General features: G+C 41.4%; 1 protein-coding gene across 1 annotated transcript in view; it reads left to right on the top strand.

Annotated features, from left to right (window-relative positions):
- Positions 1-21,255, top strand: part of znf407 (zinc finger protein 407) — a 203,634-nt gene that overhangs the window by 131,437 nt on the left and 50,942 nt on the right. Inside the window, exons 7-9 of the mRNA XM_052064622.1 lie at positions 4,480-4,563; positions 5,104-5,224; positions 14,649-14,827. Coding sequence (XP_051920582.1) covers positions 4,480-4,563; positions 5,104-5,224; positions 14,649-14,827 — 384 coding nt within the window. The remainder of the gene's footprint in view (positions 1-4,479; positions 4,564-5,103; positions 5,225-14,648; positions 14,828-21,255) is intronic.

Here is a 21,255-nt window from a genome sequence, read left to right as displayed (position 1 = left end):
GTCCAATGAGATGTTCGTTTCTTTGTTTCTGGGATTTGCATGGAGGCGTAAGTCCCCGCCTCCCATTATCATATCGTCTCTATATATTCTCATTACTATTTTTTCTGGGTGAAATCTGAAACCCTAAGGAGCCCAAATCGATTTGGATAGCAATGTGATAAACTGCAGAAAAGAAATGTACTGTTTCTTGGATGGTGGAGAGAGGGCGATATGGACTCTTCTCCAAAATGAACTGAAGGTAATGAATTTGTTTAATGACGCCACATTTGCTGATCAGCTACTAGCTTTCCAGTTAGCAAATGTAGCATGAGCTGAAAAGCTTCCCCTTTTGTTCAAGTCACTTTTGAAATAATGTTAACCACATTGTGATTGCGTGCGCCATGTCCAGTCACTCGTCATAACGAGGAGGTCACTGTCATCCTATTGATGAATGCCGAAGAACCAATCAAAAGACGACGTAGGACATGTAACACTATTCAGCAAGACAAACAAAAATTCAGAAATGCCGGACTTTCATCATTGTGGTTGCGAAGTCACCTAGCTGCCTCACGGCCAATCGTTGAGTATAGGGGTGTTCACATGGCACACATTTGCTCCGGCGCTGCACCAATGTATTTTGTTGCGATATATTTTACACCGCAGCAAATTGTGTGGAGCGTTCACACGTACAAAGCCGCTGAGCGTGTCAGCACCGGCACAGCGTCGGTGCAGCCCCACTTGCGTTCCCACTGCAGTTTCTGCAGCGGAGCAAAACGACAGAAAACAAATGAGCTGTCATGTTGGTTCTTTTTAAAACGTATACACAACTCAAGCGACTACTGGACAGGCACGTCCTTCTCCTTCTCGGTCTCCGTGCCTTCTGATCGAGAGTGACCGCCTCCTAAAACGTAAATGAACGATGACTTCAATGACACTCAGAAAAGAAAACACGTAATGCGCCAAACAAAAAATCAAGAGAGGAAATCACAAAATAAATTATATGGGGAGCGGGGGGTTGTGAACACACAACAAAGGAACAAACTACACAAACAACTCAGAGACAGTCCAGTCTCCTACAAAAGGAAAGATGTTACCAGCCAAGTCCACCCATCCATGGATACCAGCCAAGTCTTGTGTCGTTATTAAACAAACACATGAGGGAAGTCAAACAGAGCACAAAAGCAACACATTCTCGCCGTACGTAATCAACTCTTCACAATAATTTGCTCTGGAGCAAATGTAACCCAGTTGCATTTACACGTGCAGATTTAAATCGTTGCTGCTTCGCAAACGAGCTTTTGGTCTGGAGCAAATTTTTAAACCACCTCCCTGAGGTGGATCAAATTTGCTCCGGTGTAAGCTATTTTCCGGAGCTACACCGGAGCTAATTTGCACGTGTGAACGCTCTACTGGCGCAGCCCCGGCGCAGCACCGGCGCAGCACCGGACCAAATCTTGCCGTGTGAACACCCCTTATGTCACACTACATGGGCTACGATGCATCAATACAGCTCGAAATCAAATACGGGACACTACTTTTGTCTGTGACATATCTGTCGGCTCAAAATCGGGCTACATTCGTGTTGTCTGACATCACGGGAGGAAGTCATGCTTTGCCGAGTATTCTTTACTAATGGGAATTTACACGTTCAAACTCAAGCACATGGACGTGGGCTGAGTGAAGCCACGATCGCCCGCTCTTGTGTGATGTTTTTTTTTTTCCAGGCAGAGAAAAAAAGCAACTTGTACAGTGTGCTTTCTACTGGGACAGCCGGGTAACTTGGCCAAACCTTTTCCCCTTCTGGGCCTACCACAAGAGCAGGTTCTGCATGGCGAGCATTTACTGTTTGTGCAATTGATGTTGGACATCTTTGTGTCTGGTGGAATCATTTCCTCACTGTGCCTTTCACTGGTTCTCCCACTGACATATCCCTTATCAGTAAAGGTGATGGACTTAATTCATTCATTTTGCTGCAAGCAGCTCTATTTTCTCCTCAAGTCAAAAGTGTGTGATAAGCGACCAGTCGACGTCACACTCCAAATCTCATTTTGGAGTAGTAAGGTCGCTTAAGACAAGTAGACTAGTCTGCACAACACTCAGTTTAGACAACATTGTATCACTGCTGCACCACCTTGCCTTTTTGGTCACCAGATATTGTTCCACCACAGATCAGCAGATGAAAAGCACATGAGTAATTTATTGCCAATGTTTTCTCCTCAAGAATGCTCAAGAATAATTGTGGCGACCGCGGCTAGGCATAAGGATCGATGGTTATGGATTTTTCTATGCTGAGGTCTTGGAGCGCTGGGTGTAGTGAGAGATGGAGAGAGGGGAAGGGCTAGAGTAGTGACCGGCTTTGTACTTTCTCATATAAAGTGAAGGTCTAAACGGATAGCGTGGACAGGCTAGAGACAATGGAGTCGGTAGTACCTCGTTTATGCTGCCGTTCTGCACAAAATACAATTGCGATCATTGTCACATTGCGGACCACAAAATAGGTTCACTTTTAATCATAATAATATTGACAACTACATTTGACAATATGAACTGTACACTGGACTATTATCACTACAGCCTAAATATGTCATTTTAAGGGAAAAACCATCTCCAAATAAAAAGAGAGTCAGATGGATTACATAGAGCACCGTATCACTTAGCGAGGATATAAAATAGTAGCACAGTCCATCTCAAATTGAGCATTCATTGTCCGATATGGCTCAAGTTTTATTTGTCGAACAAATATAATCCTGTGTACTGCTATTGGATTTTTGACAGGTATTTTTTTTCGGAGGGGTGAGGGGGATAATGATTTTTAGTAAAGTTGAATCTTTACGTGTCACTTGAAAAAAGCTGATTTTTAAGGCTGATTTACCCGCGTTAGATGGTACTGAATTTAAGCTTCTCATTGTTAGATTTGAAATCTGGATGTATGGATGTATGCATGTATGTCCCAAATGTTGAAGAATGGGTCCAAGTCTTGCTGTGTGTTAGGGTTTGTGAGTGTGTAAGTGTGTTTCTGCACAGTCTGTGTGTGAAATTCTGCACACATGGGCGAGAGAAAGAAAGAGCAAGCTCGTCATGCTGTTAATGACAACGCCAGATGCAGAGAAGGGAGGAGGAGTGTGAAAAAGCTCTCCACGCTCCCCATCTGGATGGCATCGCCCCCAAATGAAGTTGTAGAAAACCATCCCATTGATAATAAAGCTAATTTTTATGGCTCTGACAAGTATGTAATTATGTTCAGCGGTGCTTTTCAGATTTTATCACAGTCAATAAACCACACTGGCAATTTCCCGTCGCTCATCCGACATATTTACATGGATCCATCTGATTGGAGGAATTACTTAGCTGTGAGAGCTCTGATGGATATACACTAGTGATCTGTGACTCTTGCATGGCTCATCTGTGAGCCAACTGAACTTGTTTCTCATATATTTACTCGACTTGTTCTATTCTTTTTTTTATACTACTTTTAAGTACCCTTCTACCACATTTTCTATTTAGTTATAACTTTTTGTAATATTTTCTTGGGATGGGTGAGTACCGATGCCCACCCAGAAGAAAAGCAAAGATGAAGACGGTTTGGCTGTCGACCACTCCTTTTCAGCTCAAGCTGTTGCTGTTGTTGTCGAGCAACCTCCAACTGGGCCCCAAAGCGGCTCCTAAAGCCGCAGCCAACCGGGTACCTGTAGACCCAGTTGTCGGCTGTAGATTGGGAACTGTTCGTAGCCCGAAGGCACGCCCAACACCGCATGGAGGTCGTTCATGAGTTGGGCTCAAGCTGTTGCTGTCGTTGCACGGCACCAAGATCGCCGTGGCTTCCACAAATTATTACAAACCCAAGTTCAGTGACAGGATATTGCGCTCAACATAAAAACAGAATGCAAGGAATTACAAATCATGTTGAACCTATATTTAATGGAAGACACTACAAAGAAGATATTTAATGTATTATTGTTTTTAACAAATAATCATTGGGACAGGGTCACGTTTACCACTGTGTTACATCATCTCTTCTTTTAACATTCAATAAAGGTTTGGGAACTGAGTTGTTGAAGCTTTGGGGGTGAAATTATTGCCCATTCTTGCTTGAAGTACAGCTCCAGCTGTTCAACAGTCCGGGGTCTCTGTTGTCATATTTTACGCTTCTACTACTCAATATTCGGGTGGTATCAATCTGAAAAAAAGGTGGTCTTGTACATCTTTAATATTTTCCTGAGTGACGCTTGAGCAATATCTTTTTTCCCATTAATTCTTAAATGTCAAAAATGATTGACGCAACAGACGTAAAATCATTGCAGACAGACCTTTTTTTTTAAAATTATTTTGTGTCAAAATAAGCATAAACCTAAGCCACAGTAACACAAAATGGTGATAAATCACACTTTGTTTTCTGTGGCAATTATATAATGTTCCCTACATGTTATAGAATTATGTATCTACTTCCTTTTTTGCGCCGTAGGCAATGCGATGTGTAAATGTTTTTTTCATCTTGTACAGGTGAAAAGACTTTCCTCTGTGACCTGTGTGGTTTTGCTGGAGGCACACGGCATGCTCTCACCAAGCACAGACGCCAGCACACAGGTACGAAATTTACACACACAACCACCATTGTATAAACTCAATAATATCAGATTGAGAGTGACACTTCAAGATAAAATAAATAAATAAAAGTAATATATTCCCCTCCACATAATTTTAGCAACTATGCTACAAACAAGACTGTGTCTGTGTGACACGCTGCTGTCATTGATAGGCATGTGTACCAGCAAGGCTGAGATTTTTTAATTTTAGTTATCATTCCACCATGTCAGTCTGGAGTTCAGGGAAATTGCATATTTTTTGATGGGCTGTCTATAATAGTGTTTTGGGGGAGGAAATGAGAAAGTGAAACAACACACTGCTCTTAAGTGCTGATGGGCAGGTGCCCAAGGGTCAATAATCATGTTTTGAGTGTAAATGTAAATTTTTATAATTCAGTTTCCTCTTTATTTGTCTTATGCTCCCACTGCAAACGTTATCTCCTTTCTGTGCACGTTGGCATGTGTTAATTCGCTGGATTCCAGATTTTGCAATTCTTTTTTTATGATGCCAATTTGATTGTCAAATTGCTCTGCCCCGCAGGAGAGAGACCCTTCAAATGTAAACTTTGCAACTTTGCTTCAACCACCCAGTCCCACCTGTCAAGACACAATCGTGTTCACACCGGGGAGAAACCATACCGTTGCCCCTGGTGCGAATACAGGTTGGTACCAGCTCAATGACCTGCCCACACTTGGTGGTGCTGATGGCCAATGATTATCAAGAGGGGGTGCATGGTGCTTGGGGGAATAGGTAGTATGGCAAGCAGGTGGCACAGTTTCTGCGTGTGCGTGTGTGTGTGTGGGGGGGGGGGGGGGTGCTGGGGGTGTGGGGTGCGCGCGCACAAGGGAGTGTGTGTTGCTGTAAAAACTGGATGGAGGAGGTGAAATGGGGCTGCTCTAATCTCCCACACTGTTCCATCTCATTATGAACAATCCCAGTCACATCTCCCTAACATGCATTCAGACACAATGTCACAGACACTGACGGGTCCATGTCATTAAAATACCATCATACCACATTGTAAATTAAATGGAAATTGTCAGTGAAATAGAATTTTTTTGTCTGGTTCTGAAGATTTGTGAATGCACTCACATCGGTGTGTACAGTATGAGGAAACACACTGAAATATCTCAGTCAGTGTTGTTACGTTCTATGAATGCCATTATTAGCTGAAACGTTTACATTTTAAAACTGACTCATTTTATCAAGCACCATGTTCAGATAAATTATATAAGAGGTGTTTGGATGTGAAAGGAGCAAAATTACACAATAGTGAATGCCTGTGGGGGATAGGGACAGGGCTGGCCCACGTATAGCCAAAATCTGGATCTAATTGACAGCCATTATAAATGCATTGAAGGGGAAGAAAAAAATAAATCAACAAAACAGGGATAAAACCACCAAAAAGTATTTTCCTCAAACCATAAAAATTCCCATAAACAAACCAACAATATAATACAAAAACGCGTAACTCTGTGGGTGCCGGACCTCTAATATGTGGGGATCCACTGTTCATCAAATAATGGTGTTCTGAATCTGAACATCAGCGTCTGGGACCAATGAATTGTCTTTTTGAGGAGATTCTATCCACTGAGGCTTGATTCTGAAATGCTTAAAAACGACCGAGTAGAAACTAATTGTATCATACGTCGCTTATTCTATGTAGCTATTCAAGTGGAGATAGATGCTAGATTTCTTTGCTGTGGTCCAAAAAAGAAATTGCTGCCCATTATGTGTGTGGCACTATTTGCCAGCTTTTTATGCAAATTGCTAAACTTTTGCTATTGGATATTTATTTATTTATCCATGTGTTTGTTTATTTACATTCTTAAAGTCAAAGTGGAAAACTGAATTGTCTAATTGATACGCAACCCCTGACTCCTGCCACCAACTAATGACTGTTTCTGGAACGGTGCTACATATTTCACTTTGCTTGAAAATGCTGCTTCAGTTTGAATTATGGTGGCTTTGAGGATGACATGCCTCTTGACAGCGGCAGAAATGTTTGCAACCTTGTAAAGCGGAGGGAGGCATGTGGAGGCTGCTAAGGATTATTAGTGGGTTTTCTTGGCAGTTAAAGGTCCAAAAAACACCACTGATCTAAATAAGCCTCTCACACACCCTTTAACGCAAACACATTTGACTGTCCCTCTACACAAGTGGCTCTCAATTACACGTTTCCAATTACCATACGCTTGCCGCATGGGGAAATGTGAAAATTATTAAAATAAAGGAGGGCAGGAGAGCGGCAGAGACAGAATTTGACAGAAGGGGTGATGTACACACTCAGCATCAGTATGGCTGATTCCCATGGTGAGTGCATTGATGAGGGAGGAAGTTGAAACATGCCGGACTAATTAATACAGTGTATAGGAGGAGGACTGGTGCTGGCTTTCACTAACTGTGGCACCTACTGACTTCTAAATGCTCACTGTGTTGTTTTAATACGACAATTACACCATTACCATATCTGAGAGATAGTATACCCCTAGGAATCCATCTACGCTCGTTTCAGAAGTTTTGAAGTGTTGCCTTTAATATTATATTTTACTTTCACTTTTTGCAAAATAAGTCACTCTTTGTAATGTATGCACATTTCAGTAATATGTCTGTGACAATCAACGACTGTTAATGGTATTCGGAAGTCTGTTAATTTCATGACATGAACAAATACAGCCACAGTTTAATCACCTCGGATGCCTGAGGAGCCTGATGTTTCGACACTATGCATTCATACAGCATGTTTAGAATTTCGGCGACCGATCCCTTGGATTTCTAAATAAGGCATTCAAATAACTGATTCATTATGAGGACTGTAAGTATGTGGTGAATTTGTACTGATCACTTACTCGTGAATAAATTATGGTTTGTCCGAAGGGAACTTAGCTTTTTTTCTGTCCCATAGCCTTCTGTAAATTCCGCATTGCTATCCTTCTCTTCTCTGACCCATGAAAGTGAACAAACTCCTCTGATGTTATTTATTCATTCTTTTTGTTTTGTGACCGATGGTCCACTTTGACAAAATCGCCCACGCGGTTGAATAATAATCCCACAGCAAGATGTGACCACCACTATGCTTCCTTCACTTTTCAAGATGTGCAGTGTTAATAGTCTTTTATGAAAACCTGGTATGAGAGTTTTACTGTGTATATCAGGGGTGGCCAACAGGTCAGAGATGAAGAGCCAATTTTTTTACACAGCCACATCATAACCTTACTCTCGCACGCGCGTGCACACACACACATGCGCAAACACACGCACACACACACACACACACACACACACACACACTTTTTTGCCAAAGATCGACTTTTGAAGCGACCAACTTCTCACGAACGATCCGATCGCGCACGTGCACGCATACACACAAACGCACGCTACGCACTCACGCCGGTGCCCGCCAGTGCACTCGCGCACATATGCACGCACAGCACGATGAGCAACAGTCGGAACGGGCCGAAAATGAATGAAAGCTCAAGGTACAAACACACAAATCTTTTTTTTTTTTTCCCCACGCATTTCCTCCTCCCACCCCTTGCCGTCGACTTGGGACCAGTTCGCTGGTTCCCGGTCGATTCTTATCAATGTATTGGGCACTGCTGCCTTAAAATCAGAAGTAATTCGCTCACTAGTTTAGCACTTGGTGTTCTTCTGAATGACAAACTGGACTGGTCTACAAACACGGACACCCTGATTAGGAAAGGACAGAGCCGACTCTTCCGACTCAGGAAACTGAGGTCTTTTGGGGTTCAGGGGTCACTCCTTAAGACGTTCTATAACTCGGTGGTGGCCTCGGCCATCCATTATGGCATTGTCTGCTGGTCAGGCAGCATCTCAGCCCGGGACAGAAAGAGACTGGAGCGACTGGTCAGGAAGGCCAGTTCTGTCCTGGGTTGCTCCCTTGTCACTCAGGAGGAGGTGGGCAACAGAAGGATGCTAACTAAGCTAAAAGCTATGATGGCCAGTCCCTCCCACCCCCTCCAGCCCGCCCTGACAGCACTTGGTAGCTCCTTCAGCCAGAGACTGTTACACCCGCGCTGCAAGAAGGAGAGATACCGACGCTCGTTCCTACCGACTGCTGTCAGGCTGATGAATAAAAAATAACAATCATAATAATAATAATAATTAATTAAATTATAACATTTATAAATTAAAATAAGGAAAATTGTAAATAGTACTGCAATTTATCCATTTTGTGTTCATATTGCATGTAATTGAAAGATGTTTGTTGTTTTTTTTCTCTTTCTTCTTTCTTCTTTCTACATACATTCTTGCTGCTGGAGGCTGTAAATTTCCCCATTGTGGGACGAGTAAAGGATATCTTATCTATGTCAATCAAGTAACGGGATTGATGATTGCTGACTAGCTTGGCGTTTGGCGCCGTTGTTTGTGCATAAGCGGTGATGCAGTCATCTGATTGGTTGCTTTCTATGTCAATCAAGTAACGGGATTGATGATAGGCTGATGGAGTACGTTCTGTGAAGTTGGCGCCTTGTTTGAATGGCATCGCTGCTGCCGAGGCGTTTTCGACGCTTGTCATGTGAGAGCCCGGGAGCCGCATTGAACTAGCCAAAGAGCCACATGCGGCTCGCGAGCCGCGAATTGGCCACCCCTGGTGTATATGCATTTTACTCATTAGATCTGATGACTGCTTTTAGGAAACTTTTATATTTGGGTGAACACAGCAAATCGATGTGATTACCGCTTTTATGATTCGGATTAACACAGTATTACACGGTGCCAGTCATCTTTCTGACCTGCACTCAAGGTTGATCAATGGCTCGTGTTCATGGATTTTATATAGCATGAGCAGAACATAGGTTATTTTTTGGAGCTGTAGTGTACTATGGCCCATGATGGAGATTGGTGTCTCTGCAAAAGTGAAAACAAATTTTCTCTTCAGCTTGTTTGAGCTATGGCGCAGTAAGGCTTTATTGGCCCGGCCAAGGTGATAAGGAAGAGTAATTGTGTATTATATTGTCCAGAATGTCAGCTCCAAACTGAGCATGAATATCCCATCCATCAAGGCATGATGGTGTGTGTTTGTGTCCGTGGAAAAGAAAAAAAATGTTCCTCTGCTATACATTCTTGCTTACATTATGTCTTTGTGCAGCCATGTGTACAGTACACGTAGAATTACGGACAGTGGATAAGGTGTATTTAAAAAAAAAGTTAACACACTTTGATGTTGTTTGTAAATAATGAGACTAAGATAATGTAGAACAACAATAATTATATTAATAATCACCAAAATTCGGATCAACTTGGTTAAAAAAAAAAAAGAAGACATCTTTTTGAGAAGGTAAACAAAACAATGTGTTGGTGCACTCCCTCTTATAACTGGGGATGCGGCTGTGTGACTGAACTGTCACGCATTGTGCAGGGTTCAGCCACTACTTTTCATGAGTGGCCTACTGTTGGGCACATTTTTGGCTACACCCACGCTCACTCAACTTTTATTTATTTTTTTTGGGGGGGGGGGGGTTCTGTCTTTGTATTATAAAAGCTACAGTGGCCAGGGAAAATTGTATCTTCCTTAACAAGCTCAATGTGTTGTTTGTGGTTGAATAGAAAATAGAGTACAGTGCACAGCATGCGTCACATCCAAACATTGTTTCCCTTTACGAGCGCCGGGGTCGCTCTTCTTTAGCACAGTGAGTTGGTATGTCTGTGGAGGTCAATTTTCTAACCTGTGTTGGGAAGTCGCCGGCTGTATTTTTATTTTTTTCCAATCTCCCACAATTGTGCAGTTCAGTCACTTTTGGCTATGTCGTTTGCTGTGTGTGGTGAGCCTTCACTGGGAGTTAGTACACAACTGCCCTTTGCTTTTGAACAGAAGCCTGAAGGTTCCGTGCTAACACTGACTGTTGTTGAGAACTGTTCATAATCCCTTCCACTTACTGTTGTTGAGAACTGTTCATAATCCCTTCCACTTACTGTTGTTGAGAACTGTTCATAATCCCTTCCATTTACTGTTGTTGAGAACTGTTCATAATCCCTTCCACTTTGACTAAAGTTCCAATTCTAGCTGAAGAAAAGCAGCGCCAAAGCATAATGCTTTCAATGTTTTCCTTTTCCTTTTATGCTATGCATCATACCCTCGATGGCTGTGAAACATCATTTGAAATAAAAACCGAATCCATCATTTGGTCAGAAACACAAATGTCTTGAGTACACAACAAAAATAAAGGACTTGATCTTCCCGTTCCAGTACTTTTGGAGGGGACTTTATTTAATACCTTGGAAATTATTTTGTACTGTTCTCCTGATTTATATCTTTGAACAATGGGATTATGTTCATGCTTTGGAAGCTCTTTGTATGAAAGGATAACTGGAACAGTTGAGTTTAATTTGGGGCGAATCAAAGGCACTTTAAATGGTGGCATGTGTTCTGACTCCCATCCCTCTGAAATATTTCATTGTTATTTTAATTGAGTTGAAAATGATACACAGTATGTAGGACACATTATTAGGGGGAACCATTTTAAATGTTTAATTTTGTATTATTTTCATTTTAATCTTGGTTTTATCTTTGATCTTATTTGTATTGCAAAAAAACTGGCATTTGAACAGGGTTTTGTTTTAATTCCAGCATTTATAATCCTAGCACTGGTACTTTTGGACAAACCAGACTTTTGCTCGTTCAGTTCCTCGTATAAGTGTGTGCATGTGTGTGTGTGTGTTTTCTTGGACAGGTTTAAATTGAGCCTTGCAGCAAGTGAGGCATCATCATTAATCAGCAGAGGGTTGTGTGTGACTCTGTACTGACATTGTTACATCATGTACATCATACAGTAGCACATCGAGCACCCTTATCAGATTCAAACACACATTTTGTTGCACTGTAGGCTACTCATTGGCATAATTACAAATATATTTAATGACTACATATTTCATATACTTGCAATATATGGTGGAGAAAGTATTCTGGCTGTTGTACAAACTGTTTACCAGAAGCTTAATATGTTCCTCTTTTTGTTGTTGTATGTTTAAATATACCTTTGTACATGCATTGCAAAGGCATGTGAGGTTACAGATCAGTGATACTGGACAACAGTCAATCTCTGGTCTACTTTATTCCACAAATTTGTAATTTTTAGGAGACCCAGAAATTGGTATGTGGCCTGTACCCTGCGGCCGGCAACCCAAAATGTTGAAATAGCCATATTGGACCAAAAAGGCAATAAACAAATATGTCTGGATCCGCAAAAAATTAAAAACCTTATATATGCCTTAAATGAAATCAACACACACTGTATGTATACAATACAATACAATACAATACAATACAATACAATACAATACATGCTGATTTATATAGCGCTTTCACAACAGCGGCAGCTGTAACAAAGCGCTTTACAAAACAGTTAACATAAAGTAAAATAATAAACACAACACATAACATAAAACACGGACAGTCGTGCAGTCCTAACCACTTTTCCGTCACACGCTTTGTTGTTTGAAGCAGTTTGAGATGAAAGAGGAGAGAATCATAGTGTCCTTTAACCAGTGGATCAGAGACGTCATGCTCAAAATGTGCACACGTCGGCTACAAGCTAAGTTTCAAAGTCAACAAGAAGCTGTGGCATCCATTGACGAAAAAAGAGATTGGTTCACTTCTCCTGTCCCATGGAAATCCATTTCAATTCCAAGCGGCGACTCACGGTTCCAAATACGCATCGGCGCTCTTCGCCAACGCTCCTCTCTCCTCATCCTCAACTTCAGCAGCCATCCATCCAGCCGCACCAACGCCAACTGTCCAACAGCGCTGACATAGCCACTGAACAAATCGGGGTTGTGAAAAATGCTGCCCATTACTGGCGCAAAAAACACAAGCGCCCCAGGTCTGTCCAGCACCGACAGTCAATGGCGCCGACATTCCTCCCAATCAAAATCTGTGCTGGTACAGGCGTGCTGCCGAGAAGGCGCAACCACCAAGCACAGATACTGCTCCTTTGACGAATGTCGTGGCCAAAAAGCGCTGAAAACAGTCCATATCAGGCCCACACAATGAAACAACAAACAACATGTGACAAAACAAAAGACAAAAACAGCAAAAAAGAACAAAAAAAGCAAGGCTCTTGAAGAGCACTTGCCGAAGGCTGCCTACTCGGGCGCCATCTTGGAGAGAATATCTATATTAGCCTACTACACAATGAGCCTTCACTGTCAAATGTTTTTGTTTCGGGTTTTCTTTCCCGGCAATGCTGGGTGCCCAACTTTTTTTGAGCGAAGATCTACTTTTTGACACAAGAGTTTGCGAGTTTGCGTTACTGCCTAACGTCATCTAGACCTGACGCGGAGGCATGGGATGCACTTTTGCGGTGTGTTAACTATCGTAGCTCACATGTACCGTTTTAAAATGCTTCTCTCGGCCCTTCAGATTCCCATCCTTTGCCAGTACCCCCGGTGGATTTTACATGAAACATTGTTGGTTTTTTTTTTACAAGAGTCACCTGCCTGGCATCCCACCCTGCCAATTGAAACGTGTGTCGCAGGCTATGATGCAAATGTTTGACAGAAATGTTGAATTGTAATATTTATTCTACACATTTTTACAGCATTGGAAAATGTTAAGAATGTTTGTGTCATGTTTGTCCTCCTACAGAAACCACATGAAATAAAAAAAATATTTCACTACCCCATTTCTTTCCATTTTCATACATTTTTGAAAAAGCTCCATGGAGCCCCTAAGGGCGGCGCTAAAGAGCCGCATGCGACTCTCAAGCCGTGGGTTATGGACCCCCGGTTAATCCGTAAAGATTTATATAGCACCTTCCATAATAATTAGCACCCCTCTGGTTAAAATGTTTTCTTTAGCTTCTATCTTGTCCGTTTTTTTTCCAAAATAATAAAAATAAAGCCAACCTTTCGTACAAGTGCATTTATTCAGTTGAAAAAAAATCCCACAGTAAGAAATAATGATTTTACATCAAATAAAGTGTGCCACAATAATTAGCAGCTATGATATTAATACTTTGTACAGATCCCATTTACACCTAATATGTTTCTATAATGTCTCACATGATCAGATAATACAGAAAGAGGGATCTTGGACCAGTCCCTTTTGCACAAATCATCCAACGACATACGTCCTCTTCTCTGCACTTTCCTCTCTTGCTCACACCACACGTTTTCAAAAGACTTGCGGTCTGGGGACTGAGATGGCCATGGGAAGAGTTTGATTTTGTAACTCATGAACCATGTCTACAATTGTCAGTGTGAGCTCTATAATAAAAATTGAAAACAATTTCAAGGCTTTTAAACCATCTCAACATCTCAACTAGCACTGCCAATAATCATGGACGGCATACATGTACAATATACACTTAGGTGTGTCTGTGCTCGTGTGTGCAAATGTGTGTGTGTGTGTGTGTGTGTGCCGTATTTTCCGCACTAAAAGGTGCACCAAAAAGCCTTCCATTTTCTTAAAAGCTCACAGCACGCCTTAAAATCCGATGTGCCTTGTGTATTGTCATTACACAAGGCACACCGGATTGTCATTACGGTAATATTTTGACCCCAAAATGACTCCTTGCTCGAGACATGCTGACAACGCAGAGTTCAAATTTAAGGTGATCGATTACACAGTTGAACACGGAAATAGAGCAGTGGCAAGAGAGTCCACCGTTTACGAGTCAATGTTATAACCTGCTGTTGGTTAAGTGAACTGTGTCGCTTCTTTATTAAATACATTTGACTGACATCTGATCGTTCTGTTGGTATTTCCTTGTGCATAGCTCCATCTAGTGGATCCATTGTAGATTGTGTCTTATAATGCGGTGCGCCCAATAGATGGAAAAAAATTACAAAACAGGCCATTCATTGAAGGTGCGCCTCATAATCCAGTGCGCCTTGTGTGGAAAATGTGGTCTCTCTCTCTCTCTCTCTCTCTCTCTCTCTCTCTCTCTCTCTCTCTCTCTCTCTCTTATATATATATATATATATATATATATATATATATATATATATATATATATATATATATATATATATATATATATATATATATATATATATATATATATATATATATATATATATATATATATGATTTATTGTACTGTATTTATTTTTCTTACCAGATCCAACTGTGCCGAGAACATTCGAAAGCACATCCTCCATACAGGAAAACACGAAGGGGTGAAGATGTACAACTGTCCAAAATGTGACTACGGCACCAACTCTCCGATAGAGTTCCGCAACCACCTAAAGGACAGGCACCCTGACATTGAGAATCCCGACCTTGCTTACCTACATGCAGGTAAAGCATTTAAAAATATATTTTCTTTGATTACCAATCCAAAGACAACACATTTAAGAATACCTTTATTAGTCTCGCAATGGAGAAATTCCAGATTCACAGCAGCAAAGTTATGAAAGGAAGAAGTAGAACAACAAAAAAATAGGAGCTGCTGGAAAGGCAGCCACTCTCGCGGCGCCATTTTGAAGTCAAAATAACAAAAAATAACACAAGACAACACATAGGACAGAGACAGTCGTGCAATCTTCACCACTTTTCTGCATACACTTTGTTGTCTGAAGCATTTGATACAAAAATAATTTTTTCGTGGCAGCCTCAGACAACATCATCCAGGTTTTATTGTTTCTCCCTGGCTATACTGTATAAGGTTTACTAATTTCTCTTTTTTACCATTTTATTTAACTTACTTATCTTTTTTTTTTCAATTTTAAGGAGTAGTATGTGTCTATTTCAATTAATGGAATCCTATGGGGTTTGAATAAATCCAACCAAAGATGAGACTGAGGTCGTTAAGGTCAACTAACCCAAGCTCTGTAATATCCGTAGAGGTCAGATGTTCTCTTTTGGTTGAACATTCTTTTTGTCTCAAGATCATGTCTTGCTGTTCACTGCCACAAAGAGACTGCTCTCAAAGATTGCTGGTCTAGTCCTTCTTGTCAGTCACTCAGACCACAGAGACAGATGAAATCATGTTCTTCCTTTGTTGGTTTCGTTGAATCCCATTGGTCTTTATTTGTCCTTGGAGAGTCACCAAATCCAATTGACAAAGTGCTTGTCCTTCATAGGAACAGATGAGGTAGCCTTTATCCTGTTATGCTTCTGACCTCTTTAAACTGTTGAACACATTGCATTTTTGCAGCACTATTGTTCATTTTTTATTAAAACTAAACACGTCCGATTTTGCCCTTGTGTTGTTTCTGAATTTTTTTTTTTTTTTTGTCTAAACAGTTATGAAGTTATAAGAATTTTTTAGATGCAGGGGCGGTCTTTTTTCTACAGCTGAACCTAAACCATATCCTCTCACCTCTAACCCAGTGCTTCCTGAAAACCTTTCACCCCACAATTTCCCTTACCTGTGTTTCACTGATGACATTGCTGCAAAGACTCTTTTGGTTTTTATTTGATTTTTTCCCCCCTTCCATTTTTAATTGTCAGTTATAAGGAAACACAATAATAAATCCAACATCCGGTTGAGGAAATTTCAAGGCCACATTTAAAGGGGTCATGGTATGACCACAATTCATCATAACCACATAAACAACTGTCAGCATGTACTGTAGTTCATGGTCAGAGTTGCAGATTGAAGGTTAGGACGCTTTTGGAACCTGCATCCTGTAGTATTCACCTATTTTCTTCTTTCGACATACATTCTCGCTGCTGGAGGCTGTAAATTTCCCCAGTGTGGGACGAATAAAGGATATCTTATCTTATCTTATTTCATTCAAAATTTACATGACAAATATGAGTAAAACACATTCAACAAGGAAAACCACGGCTTTACTTGCGTTGACTGTCATTCATGGTGATCATCTTAATTGATGTGATGATCTTGCTTCTGTCAAACGGCATGAAAATAAAACACTGCATAAGTAGAAAAAGAACAACTCCTACATCTCTCACATTTCCCATATCAGTGCATTCAAACTAGAGATGCTTGGAGGAGGTGGGAATAATTGAAAATGTGGTTGTGATCTTTCTGGCTTTCTAAAAAGGGGGAGGTGGTAACCCCCCACCCCCCCTCCCAAAAAAAACTGCACTTCATCTAACTAGACATAACAAGACCAAAAGAAAGGGAATGGAAAAAAAGATTAAGAAGGTGGATGTTGAATTAACCTGCATGTGATTGCTCTCTGTCAGTGGCACCAGGCCCAGCAGTGAGAGGCAAATCATCTGTGATGGCCCTTCCTGCTTTTTCCTCTTTGAAAGACACAGATCAAACGCACCCTCCTCACAAGCCCTTGCAGCCCCATCGCGTCAGATTGATTGACACCCGAATGTCTTGGCCGCTGCCGTATCATCCCATATAACTCTCACTTCACCCACGTCTCTCTCCATCTTCCCTTCTTTATTCCATGTCGCCACTGGAATTAAAGCCATTCTCAGAGATGAAAGCACAGGCCTTTTCCAAATGAAAGAAAGGAGGAAATTATGCTGTACAAGTAATGGTTAGGAATGATGATTAGAATTTGAGAAGAAAGGAGGCTCTGCTGTACGCAAATGGCAATGGCAATTGTCTTTCTTTCCCGATCTGCAGTTCGATAGGCCAGAAAAATTCAGTACACTTTGCACAGGACAGTATGCCCTGATGGGCCGCAGCTTTTCTGTCTTGCTGTGTACTTGGGCCAAGTTAATTAAAAGAAAACATGGCTTTTTTATGGTTGCTGGCTTCCTCGAAATGGTCAGTTGCATGTAGTGCTGGTCTAATTGCTTTGTTGAAAGATGTTTGTAAAATGTCAACGACTGTATAGTCTCATAGTTTGGATAAAGCTTAAGTAGAGTCTAGTGAGCATTAAGGTAAGGTTTCATTAATTTTACACGTGGCAAAATTGGTAGTAATCAATGTCGGTTGGAAAACTACATAAGAGCTGAAACCTATCTCGATATTGATAGATTTCATTTTTATGGCAACCTTTTCATCACAGGGGTACGTCCATGTTGGGTCCAACGAGATATGGCGCTTGTGTTTTTTGCGCCAGTAATGGGCAGCATTTTTCACAACCCCGATTTGTTCAGTGGCTATGTCAGCGCTGTTGGACAGTTGGCGTTGGTGCGGCTGGATGGATGGCCGCTGAAGTTGAGGATGAGGAGAGAGGAGCGTTGGCGAAGAGCGCCGATGCGTATTTGGAACCGTGAGTCGCCGCTTGGAATTGAAATGGATTTCCATGGGACAGGAGAAGTGAACCAATCTCTTTTTTCGTCAATGGATGCCACAGCTTCTTGTTGACTTTGAAACTTAGCTTGTAGCCGACGTGTGCACATTTTGAGCATGACGTCTCTGATCCACTGGTTAGAGGACACTTTGATTCTCTCCTCATTCATCTCAAACCGCTTCAAACAACAAAGCGTGTGACGGAAAAGTGGTTAGGACTGCACGACTGTCCGTGTTTTATGTTATGTGTTGTGTTTATTATTTTACTTTATGTCAACTGTTTTTTAAAGCGCTTTGTTACAGCTGCCGCTGTTGTGAAAGCGCTATATAAATCAGCATGTGTTGTATTGTATTGTATTGTATTGTATTGTATTGTAGTGTGTGGTGTGCAATTTACTGCTTCAAAAATAGAGACATATTGGACAATGAGGAGTACACAAAGAAAAATAATACTAGAATGGATAGCAAAAATTCGGAGGTGAACCAGAAACGGCAAACAAGGTGCACACTTGCATGTTGTTCCAGAGTTTTGTCGAACCCCCACTGGGCACAACGGGCAGGCATGCAGGTGCAGTGAACATTTCCGGGACTTCATGATCTACAGATGGAGAGGAGACACTCCATTCTGGTGACATTAACAACAAATGCGGCGCAAACTATCTTTAAGAAGCCAGAGATGGGAGATGAGCTCGACTGCCCGTGGGAGGTTCTGCTTTCTTGTGCCTTCCCCAACGCAGGCAGCGTTGTGGTCGTTATGTTCATAATGCAAGCGTAGTCCACGCTTGTAAAGTAACCCACTGTCCATAATTTTTTCAAGCCAAATTAAACTAATTGTCAGTCGATCTGTCTGTCGGTGGCACGGTGGGCGACTGGTTAGCACGTCCACCTCACAGTACAGAGGTGCTAGGTTTGATTCAAGCTCTGGTTGCGATGTTGTGCTCATTGACTGCCCGAAGTCAGACGGGATAGGCTCCAGCACGCCGGCGACACTCAAGAGCAAAACTAGATTAGAAATTGGATGGATGGATAGAAACAAGCATCCTCGTCACTACAGGGTTAGTATTAGCATCTCGCTTCATTGCGCTCATGTCAAAACTTCGATGGCTGCAAAGAGTTTCTGAATGGACGGCGGTTGCTATCTGGTCTTGTGTGGAATTGCAGCCGTCTCAATAATCTGTTTTATATTTCTTTATTTATTCACGGATTTACGGTGTAGCAGAGCATCATGATATGATGTCATGTCGGGTTTCTTCTTCAAGTTTACATGGCAACCATCCAGTGGTCAGGTAGAGAAACTACAGTTGAAAACCTAAACGTTTGTTGAAGCACTTATCTTCCTTCTACAACTTTTTAACTGTACTTTATGAAATTTATGATTAACATATTATTTACATTCTCATACTCGAGCAAGATTGGCAACAGGAATATACCACCCCTTTAATGTAAAATTACATTTCGGTACCTTTGGTAATTTGCTTTTACTTTTAGTTGGAATACAGGGCTCTAAATTTGAGTCGTATAATCAAACATTTTCGATAGTGGACATTTGCAAGCAGCTGCTTTTACATGGGGAAAATAACATTTCCCCCTATTTCCTAACATTTTACCGATTAACATAGTCACCGAGTACTTTCTTTGTGCAACTCCTGGGATACAGAAATTGGCAGCATTCTCAGCCCACTGACAGAATCACCTGCTTGTTTGCAGGAATACTTTAAGCAGCACTAGTGCGTGCAGTGTAATGTCTGTGTATTTTACATATGCCGGAACAGTCAAAACACTTTCACTTGGTCCTCTCCTGTGAGTGATGGATTGAGCAAATACTTGTGGGCAGCCCTGTTCCTCCACGGGATAGTGAATAAAACCAAAGAGATGTGCCATCTTCTCCTATCAAACCTCATCCATTGCTCAAATGCAGCTTCTCCCTCAATTCAATTCAGACGCCGCTTACCCAAACAGAGCTAAGTTGTCAAAGACAAGAGGGATATTTTGTCAGGGGGAAATTCTGAACAAATAGTCTTGAACTTTACTGCGCCAACACGACCCAGGGTCTCAGTGTCTTCCCTCATCGACACCCTCTTTGGCTCCAGTGCTCTTTTTATGACCTTTGCCCTCCTTTACTGTCCCAAGCACCCCTCTTCATTTGCCTCTCGTCGTCTGTTCTGTGACTCCAGACACAGCAGCAGCACCACTAATTACCAGAAGGCTCAACTTTCCCAACTAAACAACCAATTATCAGCGCTTTAGCAAAAGCCGAGTCCCATGTTTTCTGATACAGTGGCCTATTAAGGGCCCTTATTTCTCCCCCAGCATAATTGAATCCCCTGGCTGCTAATCAGTGGGCTATTTTAGGGCAATGTGCAGTTGGTAATCAGAGGTCCTGCCTATTACACTATCAGATCCCAATTAAGTGCCCTCTTATTTCCAACATAACAAGTCGCTACTGCCACTGTGGTTATTGTTGTTCCCTTTTTAGTTTCTGTTCAGTTTCAGTTCGGAGTGTAAAACTAAAAAGGGCAAAGGTTAATTTCACTGTTAACAGTGTTTTGTTTTGTTTTTTCTTTTTCTCCACACACGTGATGAAGAATTACTAAAACGAGGGCTTATGTAAAATATAAAACTCTCAATTGTCTAATAGATATGGCTCACTGCTTTGTTTATTCCTGTTTTCTCGACAAAATAGTCTTTTACAGTACAAGCCGTATCAAAGGAGGTTAGTCCATTTCTTTTGAGATTAGATTTTATGGTCTGCTTCCATCTGCAGAGTAAGTTTAATGTTAACATAAATCTGCACTGTGCCTGAAACACTGATTTCATGATGAAACTGATGGATGTAATTCAAGTGCCTCTGTAACATCAGGGAGTGCTCAACCTAATCTATTGCAAATGTTTTTCCAACCACTTTTATTTAGGTTTAATGAGTGCACATATCACAAACCTCTCATTAGCAAATAGATAGGCACTGAAGCTGCTAAACTAAAAATGCAAACATCTATCTCCTGCTGCCTCATGGGGCTCTCTGGCAAAATTGGATGCATCTTATTGAAGATTTTAGATTTGAGAAGAAAAAAAAAACGTTGGATCTTCAGCAACAGGACCTGTTTCTCTCCAATGTTCTTGGTTGTGTCTTGGTGACTTATAACGTTGAGGTGAGCCAGAGTGTGCAAGAGGCCCACAGATGAGGAGCTTTTGAATTTCTGTGTGAATTCATACCGTACAACAATGTGTGTATCTGTATGCATGTGTGTGTTATAAAAAGAAAGTGTGTGCCTCTCAAAGTCTGTGTGTGTTTAGTGTTGGCGTCGACTACCCACAGCCTAATTAAAGGGCAAGGGAAGCCACTCACTGAGAGTTTAAATCTAAAAGGGTAAATTAGCACTCAAAAGGGGTGTGGCAAATTCACAATTCCACACAGGCCGTGAAATCTCTTTTGACACCTTTAGTAAAAAAAGCGGGGGGGGGGGGGATTCAACGAGGAGGATGAAGAAAAGGATCACATCCTAATGAGATTTCGGAGCATGTTGTTTTTTTGATGATGAGATGATTTGATTTGAGATGA

The sequence above is a fragment of the Hippocampus zosterae genome, chromosome 5 (genome assembly GCF_025434085.1).
Source record: "Hippocampus zosterae strain Florida chromosome 5, ASM2543408v3, whole genome shotgun sequence".
Lineage (NCBI taxonomy): Eukaryota > Metazoa > Chordata > Actinopteri > Syngnathiformes > Syngnathidae > Hippocampus > Hippocampus zosterae.
Note: the sequence above shows the minus strand (reverse complement) of the source record. Positions and strands in the feature narration are given on the sequence as shown.